General features: G+C 36.3%; 1 protein-coding gene across 1 annotated transcript in view; it reads left to right on the top strand.

The window, feature by feature from the left end:
* LOC122676029 (glycerophosphodiester phosphodiesterase domain-containing protein 4-like) overlaps positions 1 to 14,963 on the top strand; it is a 103,933-nt gene that overhangs the window by 63,413 nt on the left and 25,557 nt on the right. The window contains exons 12-13 of the mRNA XM_043875312.1: positions 8,099 to 8,320; positions 9,323 to 9,477. Of these exons, the coding sequence (XP_043731247.1) occupies positions 8,099 to 8,320; positions 9,323 to 9,477 (377 nt within the window). The remainder of the gene's footprint in view (positions 1 to 8,098; positions 8,321 to 9,322; positions 9,478 to 14,963) is intronic.

The following is a 14,963-nucleotide window of genomic DNA, read 5'->3' as shown; positions in this document are numbered from 1 at the left end:
TTTGCAAAAGGGTCAATTTTAGGTTACTTTAGTTATTTTTTCTTTCCATTATAAGCATTTAATACTATACATTTACCTCTAATACCGCCTTAACTGTGTCATAGATTTTGATGTATTTTAATTTTTATTTATTTTGAAATATTTAAAAATTTCCCTTAAATTTTCTTTATTGTTATTGTTTAGTTGCTAAGTCCTGTCTGACTCTTAGGGACCCATGAACAGTAGCCCGCCAGGCTGCGCTGTCCATGGCATTTCCCAGGCAAGAATACTGAAGTGAATTGCCATTTCCTTCTCCAGGAGTCTTCCCGACCCAGGGATTGAATTTACATCTCCTGCATTGGCAGGTGAATCCTTTACTGCTGAACCACCAGGGAAATCTGGCCCATGGTTTATTTAGAAATTTTCTTTTAAAATTTCCAGATGCTTTCAGATTTTCTAGTTATCTCACTATCGATTTCTAGTTTAATGCTATTCTGGTCTGATTACATACTTTGAATGTTTTCATATTTATTGGTTTATTTATTTTATGGTTCAGAATATGACCTGTTATATTGTTACAAATGCACATGAAAGGACTATGTATTCTGCCATTAAATGAGTTGTAAAATAGCAAATAAAATGTGTCAGTCCGTCTTCCAATTTATTCATCCCAGCCCATAACCATAAGTTTATTTTCCACATATGTAACTCCACTTCAGTTTGGTAGATGAATTCATTTGTAGGCTTTTTACTTAACACATATAAGGAAATCCAACAAGTCCAACCTAAAGGAGATCAGTCCTGGGTGTTCAGTGGTAGGACTGATTTTGAAGCTGAAACTCCCAATACTTTGGCCACCTGATGTGAAGAGCTGACTCAATTGAAAAGACCCTGATGCTGGGAAAGATTGAGGGCAGGAGGAGAAGGGGATGACAGAGGATGAGATGGTTGGATGGCATCATCTACTCAATGGACATGGTTTTGGGTGGACTCTGGGAGTTGGTGATGGACAGGGAGGCCTGGTGTGCCACGGTTCATGGAGTCATAAAGAGTCGGACACGACTGAGTGACTGAACTGAACTGAACTGAAGCAATACCATATATTTATCTTTCTCTCTCTGGCTTACTTCCCTCAGTATGACAGTCTCTAGGTCTGTCTCTGTTGCTGCGCCTGGCATTATTTTGTTCCATTTTGTAGCTGACTAGTATTCTATTGTATATATGTACCACATCTTCTTATCCGTTCCTGTTTGTGGACATTTAGGTTGCTTCTGTGTGCTGAATATTGTACACAGTGCTACAATGAACACTGGGGTGAATGTGTCCTTTCAGGCCATATTTTTCCCTATATATATGCCCAGGAGTGGGATTGTTGGATCATATGGTAGCTCTATTCTCATTTTTTAAGGAACCTCCATACTGTTGTCCATAGTGGCTGTACCAGTTTACATTCCCACCAACAGTCGAGGAGGGTGCCCTTTTCTCCACATGCTCTCCAGCATTTTTTGTTTTGTGCATTTTTTGATGATGGCCATTCTGACCAGTGTGAAGTGATACCTCATTCAGGTTTTGGTTTGCATTTCTCCATTAATTAGTGATGCTGAGCATCTTTTCATGTACTTTTTAACAATCCACATGTCTTTGGAGAGATGTCTGTTTAGATCTGCCACCCATTTTCTGATTTGGGTTGTTTGTTCTTTTGATATGGAACTGCATGTGCTGTTTGTATATTTTGGAGATAAATACCATGTTGGTTGCTTCATTTGTAAATATTTTCTTTTTCTGAGGGTTTTCTTTTCATTTTGTTTGTGCTTTTCTGTGCAAAACTTTTAAGTTTAATTAGGCCCCTTTTGCTTATTTTTGTGTTTACTTTCATTATTCTAGGAGGTGGATCAGAAAAGATCTTGCTGGGACTTCTGTGGCAGTCCAGTGGTTAAGACTGTGCAAGCCATTTACTTGCCCTTGTGGCTCAGCTGGTAAAGAATCTGCCTGCAGTGCGGGAGACCTGGGTTTGATCCCTGCGTTGGAAAGATCCTCTGGAGAGGGAATGACTATCCACTCCAGTATTCTGGCCTGGAGAACCCATGGACTGTGTAGTCCATGGGATCGCAGAGAGTTGATCAAGACTGAGCGACTTTCACTTCACTTCTTCACTTCATGTTTAATAATAGATGTAAATTTCTTTTTAGTGATATCTTTAGAGCTAGCATAAATCATCTTACTTTTTAAAGGTGTACTTTTGGGAGCCTTTCACATTGTTAAAAACTTTGGTGACTTCATCATTCACCGTTACTCCAGAAGCCATAGTGCCTGTGGCTGAGGCTGTGGTGGAGGCTCCCAGAAATCATCTTAATTTTGTTTAGTTGGTTGGTTTTTGATAATTTTTCATGATTCATAATCTCTCATTATGTTATGTCTCTTCCTTAGCCAATATCAGCCCAAAAGTTGGTTTGGGTTTTTCCGTAAGATGTTGCGCAAATCTTGAATGAAGTTTTTGCCCAACCTTATATCATGGCCTAGATCAGGAGCTGACAAACTGCAGCCTACTGTCTAAATTCAGCCCAGCAGCTGTTCTGTGTGGCCTGAGAGCTGTATATGGTCTTTGAATTTTTAAATCACTGGAGAAAATCAGAAGAATAATGTTTCATGATGTGTACAGCTCAATAAAACTCAAGTTTTTAGTGTCAGTAAATAAATTTTTATTGAAACACAGCCATGCTTATTCACTTATGAATTGTCTATGTCTGTTTCTGCACTGTAATAGTTTAGTAGTTGAGACAGACCTTTGTCTCACACAAAGGAAAAAAATATTTGACACTTGTCTCTTGACACATAAGTTTGCTGAACCCTGGATAAGGAACTGTTTATGTTTTATAGAACTAAATTTCTCCTTAGAAGATTTGTGAATAGAATTATAAATTCAATCTTAGAATTTCAATGTGGATTACTGCATAGAGTTAAGATCTTGGTTTAAGACTTAAGGAATGGTAGGATGACCCTTCAGTAAAACCTGAAGCTTAACTTTCCAGGCCAATTGTTGATTTTGGTCTGATCAGGGAAGTGTTGATGATCTTGATAAGCTAGGTTAAGGACACAAAGAAAGTAAATATAGAACCAGAGAGAGTACATTTGGATATAACTGGTTAATAACTCACAGACACTGAATGAATTTATATCCTCCAACTGTCTGAGTTTGGAGTTTTTTTTTAAAAATAAATGAAATATATTGGTTGGACTAAAATGAGGTATAATTAATCCTTGTTATGTTAAGTCTGCCATTATAGTTGGGTTAGATCTTCCTTAAATTCAGCACTAGGAAGATTTTAGGCAAAAGTTACCAACACAGATAATGTGAGCTCTTACAGGTTTGACTCTAATTATTCCTGCTCTTTTCCTCTCAGGAATTCTGCTGCCATGACCATTTATTTACTTTTTGAGTCAATATACTAGTGTCCATACTGATAGTCAAATAATATTCAGTACAATTTTCTGCAACTCCTGATACTAATTTTTCTGTGGTGCCTTTATTCTGGCTATTCTTTTGCCAAGAAGATTCCTAGCATAAAAATTTTAGGAATGGGCTGCAGAGAACAAAGAGGTGTTGTGACAGTGGTCTCAAAGTAAAAGTTATAGGTTGGTTCATGGGAAAGGACTTAATATTGTTAAAAATTCCCACCATTTGAGTGGTTTTGAGCACTAAGCAATCTGATTTTCTACCATAGTGGGATGAATAGTAAAGGTAGTGGCACTTGTTTGAATAAAAAATGATATTGCTGTTTATATTTTTGGCTAGTTCTCCTCAGGATTACCTGTTGAGTGGCAGTGTTTCCTTCTAAATGGAGTCATTGAGAAGACATTGCATAATTGTCCTTTTTAAAAAGAAATGGAGTATAATTGACTTAGAATATTATATTAGCTTCAGATGGACGACATAGTGATTTGATATTTTTATGCTTTACAAAATGATCACAATAAGTCTGTTTACCCTCTCACCATAAAAATTATTACAATATTATTGACTATATTCCCTATGCTTTATAATTTTCTTATTATCATTTATCTTATAACTGGAAGTTTGTACCTCTGAATCTCACCTATTTTATTCATCCTCCCTTCCCTCTGGCAACTACTAGTTTATTCTCTACATCTGTGATGCTGTTTGATTTTGTTATGTTCGCATGTTTTGGTTTTTAGATTCCATATAAAAATGAAACTTCAAGCTTTGGAAATAGCTTGAGAAGGACAGATGTTAACTCTTTTCTAAAGATTAGGTATAATCCACCTGTTAAACTGGCTGGCTGGAGCTGGAGTGTTGTTGGGAATTTTAGGTTATCAGTTTCATTACTAGTAATTGTATTGTTCATGCTTTCTGTTTCTTCCATATTCAGTCTTGAGAGATTGTACCTTACTAAGAATTTATTTATTTCTTATAGGTTGTCCATTTTATTGGCATATTTTTATTTGCAGTTATCTCTTACAATCCTTTGTATTTCTGTGGTGTCAGTTGTAGCTCCTCTTTCATTTCTAATTTTATTTATTTGGGTCCTTCATCACTTTTCTTGTTGAGTCTGGCTAAAGTTTTATGAATTTTGTTTATCTTTTCAAAGAACCAGCCCTTAGGCTCGTTGATCTATCATTTAGTTGTTTTAGTCTCCATTTTGTATCTTTCTGCTTTGATCCTCATTATATCTTTCGTTGACTAACACTGGATTTTATTTTTTCACTTTGTACTTTCCTTTAGGTGCGTATTTTCAGATTTTCTTTTTTACCTGAGGTAGACTTGTATCATTGTAGACATCCCTCTTAGAATTGCCTTTTCTGCATCCAGTAGATTTTTGGATCTCGGGGTTTCCATTTGTCTCCAGCTATTTTTAAAATTTTGTCTTTCTGACCTGTTGGTCACTCGTTGACTGTCCAATAGCACATTGTTTAGCCTCCATGTGTTTGTGTTTTTATTTTTATTTATTTTTTTTGTGTTTGTGTTTTTAAAATTAATTTTTATCAGAGTATAGTTGCTTTACCCTGTTGTGTTTCTAATGTATAGCAAAGTGAATCAGCTATATGTATACATATATCCTTTCTTGTTTGGATTTCCTTCCCATTTGTCACCATAGAGCACTGAATGGGGTTCCCTTAGCTATGCAGTAGGTTCTCCTTAGTTGTATATTTTATACATAGTACCAATAGTGTGTATATGTCAGTCCCAACTTCCCAATTCATCCCGCACATCCCCTTTTTCCCCTTGGTGTTCAAACATTTGTTCTCCACATCTGTATCTCTATTTCTGCTTTGCAAATAAAACAATTATACCATTTTTATATTCCACGTATATGCTAATGTTAACATATGATATTTGTTTTTCTCTTTCTGACTGACTTTTTCTCTGTGACCATCTAGATACATCTACATCTCTACAAATGATCCAATTTTGTTCCTTTTTACAGCTGAGTAATATTCCATTGTATATAGGTATCCTATCTTCTTTATCCATTCTTCTGTTGAGCGACAATAGAGGACCCTTGGACTGGAGAGTCTTATGTGGGGCCCAGACCCCATGATTCTGGGGAGAATATTCTGCAGTTGTGATTATCCTTCCTTTTGTGGATTGCCTCCCTCACATATGGGTCTTAACTGTATAACGTCTCTAGATTCCTTTTTTATGTCTGTAATTGTGGAAATGTTCTCTACTAGCTTTTTTAAATTTATTTTTGGCTGTGCTGGGATCTTCACTGTTGTGTTCTGGCTTTCTCTAGTTGTAGTGAATGGGAGCTACTGTACCTCGTGGTATACACGCGTCCCCTTGTCAGGGCTCCTTTTGTTGCTGAGCAGAGCCTCTAGGTGCACAAGCTTCTGAAGTTGCAGCACTCAGGCTTCAGTGGTTGTGGCACAGGGGCTCCTTGTTGTGGCTTGTGGGCCCTAGAGCGTGGGCTCCAGTAGTTGTGACACACAGTCTTAGTTGCTCCACGGCATGTGGAATCTTTCTGGACTAGGGATCGAACCCATGTCTCCTGCATCGGCAGGTGGGTTTCTATCCACTGTACCACCAGGGAAGTCCTCTACAAGTCTTTAGGTTGTTCTCATAGATACTTGTTCTGCCAGTGGTTGTAGTTCTGGTGTGTTCATGGGAGAAGGAGAGTGGAGGGTTTTTCTGCTCTGCCATACTGGCCACAACTCTAATTGTCCTGTTTCTTAACAAATTGATAAGTTGGATCATCCAGCAGCCCTTCTACTTATAATTTCTCTAAGCACAGACATGGAGAACTGAAAACCATTTAATACTGTTTTTTACTTGATAAACAAGGTGTTTTGTGGAGAATTTGTCTTCATTTATAGCTTGTTACTTACTAGAGCCTTTTAAAAATGTTCAGTCATATGCTAGAGATAGTCTAAACTGGCTTTGTCCCATTCCAGTATATTTTTCTGAGTATTTTAAGGTGAGGCCTGATTTACCTAAGCTATTAGATTACCAATATTACTACTTAAAACTACTGGAATCTAGTTTTAAGCCAGCCTGTTAATCTTGATAGTCTTTGCTATTTCAATTTTTTTGTTCAAGTTGTCCTTAAGGAAAAGGCTTCATGAATATCCTTGTATAATAGATTTCCTATTCCCTTTACCATTTGGGGGCATTTTAGAAATTAAGCACAAATGATTTATTTAAATCCATTTTTGATCTTTCTCATCCAGCTTTTTCCACCATTTTCCCCACATGAAGGTCTAGCAGTTACGTGAATCATTTATTGTAGAACTGGTAGAGTCTAAGGAAATCTTGAGTTACAAAGCAAATTCCTGTGTTTGTGAGGATTAAGAAAAGACTTATTGACTCAGCTCAGATCTCGACCATGGTTTTAATTCAACACTGATGATCTGCCTTGTTGGTATTATGAAATATGATTCTTTCTTTCTTGAGAAAAAAGTGAGAAAGGGCAGTTTTCTTAGGGTATTATGGGAGCAAGAAGACATACAGAGGGTAGAAGAAGAATGAAGATTAAGTTGTGTTGAGACAAAGGAAGGCTACTTTATAGTCTTGAGAAAATGTGAGGTAGCTACTGCTTCCTTCTGAAAGATAGCCATCTATCACCGACTTTACCAAGTGATCTAAAATTGGCAAATAATGGTAAAAGTAGCCATCTACTAAGTTTAATATAGACTGTATATATATATATATATGTATATATATATGGACTGAGGTGTAAGATAAAATGCTGTGTCTTAAAAAAAACCTGACAGTTCCCGCTGTGAGAAAGTTACACTGAGTAAAAGTAGAAAAGTGAGGGGACTGTTGTGAATTGTGCAGTATTCTGTGTACCAGGCATTCTGCTAGACCCAGAAAATATTTTGCTGTGTTTAACTATCAAAATAATCCTGAGAAATACATAGATTATTCCTCCCCTTTCCCATTTTATAGTTTGAACAATAAAGACTTTGAGACTATAAGTGGTTTTACCAAGGTTACAAAGCAAGAAGCATATGAAGCCAAGATTTGAATTTGGTTTTAGACATATAAAAATAAGTAACGATAGAGAACAGAATTAAAGAGGCATAAAATTAGTCATTGGAGTTTAATGCCTTCAAAGTCTCTTTAGTTCAGAAATATTTCAGGAAGTCTTCATGAGGAGGTAGCATTTGAACTAAGCTATGCAAGTAGAGGAAAGGTTTGTAACAGGTGAATGTGGCAAGGGAGGCAGATGTATGATAGAGGTGGGTTTGAATCCAGTTCAGTCTGAAGCTAAAGCGTATTTTTTTTTTCATTGCCCATAACTAGAATAGTGAGAGAGAATGTGGGAAACCATTGAAACTAAAAATGAATTTTATTACCTTGAGTTTTAAAAAAGTTTAAAAAGGGAGCTCTAGAGAAGAATAGGAAGAACCTTCAGTGCAAATACAACAGGTTCTATGATATAGAATAAATAATTAAAAATACCATCACTTCCAATGGAAATTACATTTAATTTTTCTTCTTGGCAACTCTTATCTCAGGACCAGTATTTCAGAAGTCCTGGTGGGTTGAATGGTAATATATCAACATGGAGGTAGGGCTGGGTGTGGGACTAAATGCAGGAGAATTGGAAAATGCTTTTGATGGAGCCAATGTTCTCTCTGATGTACTTATTTTCAGATCAAACCATTTTTTCATATGAAACCCTTATCAGAGGCTGATAAGAAAAGAGCAAGAAATCAGAGGATTGCTAAACTAACTGATTTATTGAAAATTGCACAGAAGGAAAAAAAATTGGTGATATTTGATCTTAATGCTCCTCCTCCAAGACATCCTTCCAGAAAATCATATATCCACCTTGTAGTAAGAGTGATCCTTGACTCTAAGATTGAGCAACATCTGGTATGTCTGTCTCAGTATTTATGATAGAGGTTGGGAGGTGGATTGCTTGTCCCAAGAGCATAGTGTTTGAACCTGACCTACCTTGTAGATCTTTCCTGGGATCCTTAAATAATTCTGCTCTCTATAGAAATGGAGTTGGTTGCTGATACAGCTACATGTGGCAATCTAAGAATGACCCAGTTAAATTTACATCATTGGGGAAAACATTGAGGCTGTTTGCTGTTCCAAACCAAATGAAATGTCACCAGTGTGTTAAAAGGGAATGTGTGTGATTGCTATACAATGTGACCTTCACCATCACCAACATACATCTATTAGAAAAGGCCTGAGCATGGAACACTAAGGCTTTGAGGACTTGGTTTTCATTAATAATATAGAAAGGACATCTGGTTCTTATTTGAGCATAGATTTGTTCATCATGTTTCTCAGAACTTGCTGCATTTTGGCAGCTAATCATTCCAAATGTCTTAAAATTTCAAAATATGGAAGAATGCTATGAGTGAAACAAGTATGTATCTTTGCAAATAGAACTATTTCCACAGATGAGTCATAATAGCATCACCTGTTAGCAGGATATGGCTCTGCTCAAAGATGATTTTCAGCATCATCAGCCAGAGGAGATGTTTATAATTCTGACTTTTCATCCACACCTACCAACTCCTCATCCACTTCGGCTAGTATGATATCACCGTGGACCCTTGGTCCCATGATGTTAACTGGGAAAACTCAGCTCCAGAACAGCCTTGGTGAAAGCCTCATTATAGGAGTTTGTTAAATGTTGTATGGCAGAAACAAACACAACAATCTAAAACAATTATCAATTGTTTAAAAATGTTCATTAGACAATATTAAGTCAGGTTGGCTCTTTCACCAAAGGCTGGACTCTCTCTGCTCCCTGTAAAATGTACCCATGCTGGAATGGGGCTCCTCCCATTCTACATGGGGCTATTTGTGTCTGGACTGCTGATTATCCACTGAAAGATGTCCTGTTTCTCCTTATAGATTGCTTGGTTACCAGGTTCTGAGAGAAAGTATATCAAGAGCAAAGCTCCTGGTTTTCAGCATGTGGGCACATATTATACCCTTAAGGAACTTGCGGATGAAAATATCACTAGAATAAATGTTGACTATAAGAGGTTGTACTACAATGGATTGAGGTAACTGATCACATCTCTTTTGGCATGTATTGCTTTACTTGCACAAAATCTGCATCCCAACCAAGGTACTTAGGTTCCTCCTCAGGATACGTGTGTGTGGTTATCTGTTTGGAATCCCCTATTTTCCTCCTCCTGCCCCTCCCACCCTCTGCCAACAAACATTTATCAATGATAGGCTCTCTTCCTAGGACAGTCTTCAGCGCCTTATCCTTGTGCTCCAATCTGTTATCATTGTTGCTCTTTTTTTAATATGTATATAATGTTATCAGTGAAAGTTAGAGCTCAAAAAGTTGGTGATTTCCTCTGCCATTACCAGATAGATTACAGTACCTTATAAATGGCTTTGTGATCCAGATATCTAGATCTCTTATAGGAATAACCAAGGGCATAATTAAATCATTATTTCAAAAAACTTAAAATCGGCAGACGAATGGATAAGAAAGCTGTAATACATATACACAATGGAATATTACTCAACTATTAAAAAGTGAATTTGAATCAGTTCTAATGAGGTGGATGAAACTGGAGCCTATTATACAGAGTGAAGTAAGTCAGAAAGAAAAACACCAATTACAGTATATTAATGCATACATACATAATTTAGAAAGATGGTAACAATGACCCTATATGTGAGACAGCAAAAGAGACACAGATATAAAGAACAGACTTTTGGACGCTGTAGAAGAAGGCAAGGGTGGGATGATTTGAGAGAATAGCATTGAAACATGTTTATTATCATATGTGAAACAGATCTCAAGTCCAGGTTCGATGCATGAGACAGGGTGCTCAGGGCTGGTGCACTGGGATGACCATGAGGGGTGGGCTGGGGAGGGAGGTGGGAGGGGGGTTCAGGATGATGAACACATGTACACCCATGGCTGATTCATGTCAATGTATGGCAAAAACCACTACAGTATTGTAAAGTAATTAGCCTCCAATTAAAATAAATAAATTTAAAAAATAAATAAAAGGGGGGGAAAAAACTTAAAATAGCCTAGTATGAGAATAAAGTAAAATCATTCAGATACCACATTTACAAATATATAATTAGGGATAGATTTTCAGAATTAAAAGCACCTGGGAATGAAATGGTACCTTTTTCGAAGTCAACTGTTATTAGTCACTGCTCATGTTAACCCCTATACCCTTTCTGTTAGATTTTAAAATAATTTTTCAGATAATTCTAAATGCTTCCAAGACACAGCTTCCTTGGAGGTATAGATGTAGATGTACATGTAGTTACAGGCATCTGTCAAGAGATGTAAATATCAATATAGCTGTAGTTACAGATGTATATCCAAAATCTTTTGGGGGTAGTAGGAATTCCCATAGATACCTTTTTGTATTTGAAGCCATGAACTCGGCTGCTGGATGCACTTGTGTTACTTTTCCTGGCTCTTTGACCATAAGGGAATTGATAAAAAATATATTGTTTTTTTTTTTCTTTCAACATTAGAAAATCATATATGTATATGTATTTCTGTCTCCTTTTATTTTCATATAGGAAATGTTTCTAGTTAAATTTCTTCTCATAATTATTATTTAGATTACTAGTAGTTGAAATTAATTATAATAGCTTCCATTTATTGAGCTTTTATTATGTGTCAAGTGGTTGGTAGACCACAGACTCATGTTCAAAGCCTGGCCTACCCATCAGACAAGTGATGACCACACTTATGACTTAGACAAGTGTCTGCAAAGTGTTATCCCCATAACAAAATTTTTATAATCAAAAGGGGTATTTTCTAGGGTTTCTCTCTGAAGGATCTCACCCCTTATCCCTGTCTTGACTAATTAGTTCATTCCTGTGGATGGTTCTGAGAAGCAGCGTGTCCTCAGAGAAGTTTCTCTTTTTGTTTACTTGTGGTTGAAGGTGGGTTGGACCAATAGGAGACACTACTAACTTTGGAGAGTGTTCAGTTCTGGGTTGATCAGGAGTCTTCCTCCACATTGTAGGATGTTTAGCATTCAGTGATGTCACTGCAAAGAGTTGACTCATTGGAAAAGATCCTGATGCTGGGAGGGATTGGGGGCAGGAGGATGAGATGGCTGGATGGCATCACCGACTCAATGGACCTGAGTTTGAGTAAACTCTGGGAGTTGGTGATGGACAGGGAGGCCTGGTGTGCTGCGATTCATGGGGTTGCAAAGAGTCGGACACGACTGAGCGACTGAACTGAACTGATGTCACTGCATCATTGTGACAATCTCAAATGCCCTAGATATTTCCACATGTCATCTGAGAAGATGATTGTTGCTCCCATTGAGAGCCATAGGCTAGATGATTGTGTCTAGGTGCATGTTCAACTTCAGCCCAGGATTTTGTGATTGTTTAAGGAGATGCAAATGCTGTCCCAACACTCAGGCATATCTTCACTCTTAGGAACTGGTAAGCAGGAGCTGCCCATGTGGCACACCAGTCAGGCAGTCAGAAATGGTGTACCCTCAGCACAAAGACATGTCACAAAAATGGCACCAAAAAACTCAGGTTTCCATATGTGACTTCTTACATAGCCAGAAAAATGATAAGAGTATTAGTCCCATTTGAGAACCCACTTAAATTGAAAATAAAAGCCATATCTCACTTGAATTAATGTGTATCTCACTATTGAGAGATTTTGAGACTAGCAACTTGTTTGTTGCTGCTGTAGGGCAAGCTTGCCAACCTCAAGGCTAGGTACTTGAAATCAGCAGCCATAAGCAGTAGAAACACTGAAACTGAATAGTGCTATTTCTGTGACTTATTTCACTATCTAAAGTTTACATGTTTTAATATGACACTTTGGAAGCTACTTGTTTTGAAAAATTGTCTATAATAAATCTTTTGGTTTTGAACATCAAAAAAGGAAAGCAGTTTAATTTAGTTCAGCAAATATTTCCCAAATAGTAATATGTATATAGACCAACTAGTTTTAGTGAAAAGTCAACACAAGCAAGATATGATTCTTTTTGTAAGAAAACCCATAGATTCTAGTAGAGGAGTATAAGGGTTTTTTAAATATACCTATACTACAGGGTGGATCATGATTATTCATGAACCAGACTTTATTCCAAGCACTTCTCCTTAAGACACACTGGATTTTAAGAAATTCAGCGGTTGTACCTTGTTAGTCATATACTGTTTATGATCAGAATATTTATTCCAATCACATTTCCAATACAGTGTCTATGGTCAGTGTTCATTTTGATCAGACCACTAGTGCAAGACATTGTGACCTCACCATTTTGACTGAGAATGCTTTAAATACATTGTTTTAACCAAAACTATATGACTACAAAGATGTCCTCTGATTTATTTCTGATGTGGGAATTTTAAGTGTTTTTAAAATTTTTAATTTTGAAAACTAATTTGTTGAGGTGAAATTCCCATAAAATTAACCAGTTTAAAGTAACAATTCAGTAGAATTTAGTACATTCAGAATGTTGTTCATCTGTCACCTCTAGGTCCAGTACATTTTGGTATTGGACATTTTTGTTTTCCCTTTTTTGGTCATTCTTGCTAGAGGTTTATGAATTGTACTAACCATTTCAAAATACCAAATTTTAGCTTCATTAGCTATATTCTATTGCAGATTTTCTTTCCTATTTCATTGACTGCTGTTATCTTTATTTATTTATTGTATTTCCTTTAAGTTTACTTTGCTCTTCTTTTATTAGTTTCTTTATGTAGAAAATTAGGTGTTTGATTCTAAATTTTCTCTTCTAGAATAAACATTTAAAGCTATAAATTACCATACAAGCATTACTTACATTCCACAACATCCAATTTAAAATATTTAAAAAGTGTTTCATTTCCCACTTGACTCATAGATTACTTAGAAATGAATTGCTTTTAAAAAATGTATTAATGCACCTATCCTTAGTGTTATTTGCTTTTGACTTAAATTCATTGTGTGTGTGTTAGTCATGCAGTTGTGTCCAACTCTCTGACCCGTGGACTGCAGCCCGCCAGGCTCCTCTGTCCATGGGATTTTCCAGGCAAGAATATTGGAGTGGGTTGCCGTTTCCTTCTCCAAATTCATTGTGACCAAAGAACAAGTCTCTAAGACTTCAATACTTTAAATGTATTTAAACTGGCCTCCTTGCCTACTAAATCATTTATCTTGATGAATTTTCCGTGTCCACCTAAAAATGATGAGCTCTGTTCGTTTCTTGGATGTGGTGTTCTGTAAATATTGGTCAGTTTAAATCAGTTGACAGTCTTTTTAAACATTTTATACTGTATTTTCCCCTTTTTCTGTTGGGTTAACACAAAGCTAACGCTTTGTTTCTTGCAGATCAAACTCGCACACAGCAGAGAACTTACCTGCTGTGAAGCTTTACTGTTGATTTCAGAGGTCCAGCAGTCAGTCAGGAGGTTTAGACAGCGCAAGGAGAGGTGGTCACTGATGGCAGCTTCGCAGGGTTTTCTTTTATTGGATTCATACTCCGTGGCCTACAGTAATAGACAAGAGTGCCAAGTGAGTTTCTGCAGGGCTGTTTCACTTAGAGGGGAGCGTTTGCATTACAGAACATCTGCATTTAATATTCCCAAAGAGATGTGTAGTTTATGTGACCTTCTCCAGGGAACCATGCCTCATAAACCCACATTCTGTAATTACTTACAAAATATATAATAAATATTCAACCAGAAGATCTTTTTTAAAAAATATTCTATGCATAAGGCCTCTCTTCACAGTAAATATTATTCTATTTAGAAGAAAAGTAGCTACCATATCGACAAGATTAGACCATGTCACCTGCCTCTTACGTCTGTGAGCAGTCTGCCAGACCACAGAAATGAAGGGCTCCAAATGCCTTGTCTGTCAATTATGGAGAGAGAGGTATTGATATCTCCCACTCTGGTTACTGATTTGTGTTATTTCTCACTTTAGCTCTGTTTATTGTTATTGTTATTACTGTGGTTGTTTGGCTTATATTTTAAACACTTTTAAAAAATACATTTAAATTTAGAATTGTTAGATCTTCTTGGTGAATTCACCCTTTCATTATGAAATATCCATGGTCTCTGATTATAATTCTTGTCTAAATATTGCTTTTATTAATGTTGCTACATTTTCTTATAGTCAGTGTTTATGTGTTGTTTTTTTTTTGTCCTTTGTCTTTCAACAGCTTTGCATATTTATGTTTAAAGTGCATCTTTTATAAACATTGGTTTTTGCTTTTATGTTTATGAGGATTATCTCTATTTTTTAATGAGAATTGTTGGTTCATTAATATTTAGTTTACCTGGTATACTTGGGTTTACATTATAATTAAGACCATTTTTTCCTATTTATCTTCTCTATTCTTGGTGAGTTGTTTTGGTTGTTCTTTCCTATGTTTTAATTTTTTAGTTAATTTCTAATTCTTTAGTGTTCTTTTCTGTCTCCTCTATAGGCTTTTACATTTTTGAATTATTTTTTAGTGGTTGCTCTAGGGATTATAATTATTATTATAATGTACTGTAAATTAATATTATTCTATATTATAAAATACAAAATATT

Source organism: Cervus elaphus, chromosome 2, assembly GCF_910594005.1.
Source record: "Cervus elaphus chromosome 2, mCerEla1.1, whole genome shotgun sequence".
NCBI classification, from domain to species: domain Eukaryota; kingdom Metazoa; phylum Chordata; class Mammalia; order Artiodactyla; family Cervidae; genus Cervus; species Cervus elaphus.
This window is presented reverse-complemented; position numbering and strand designations above follow the sequence as displayed.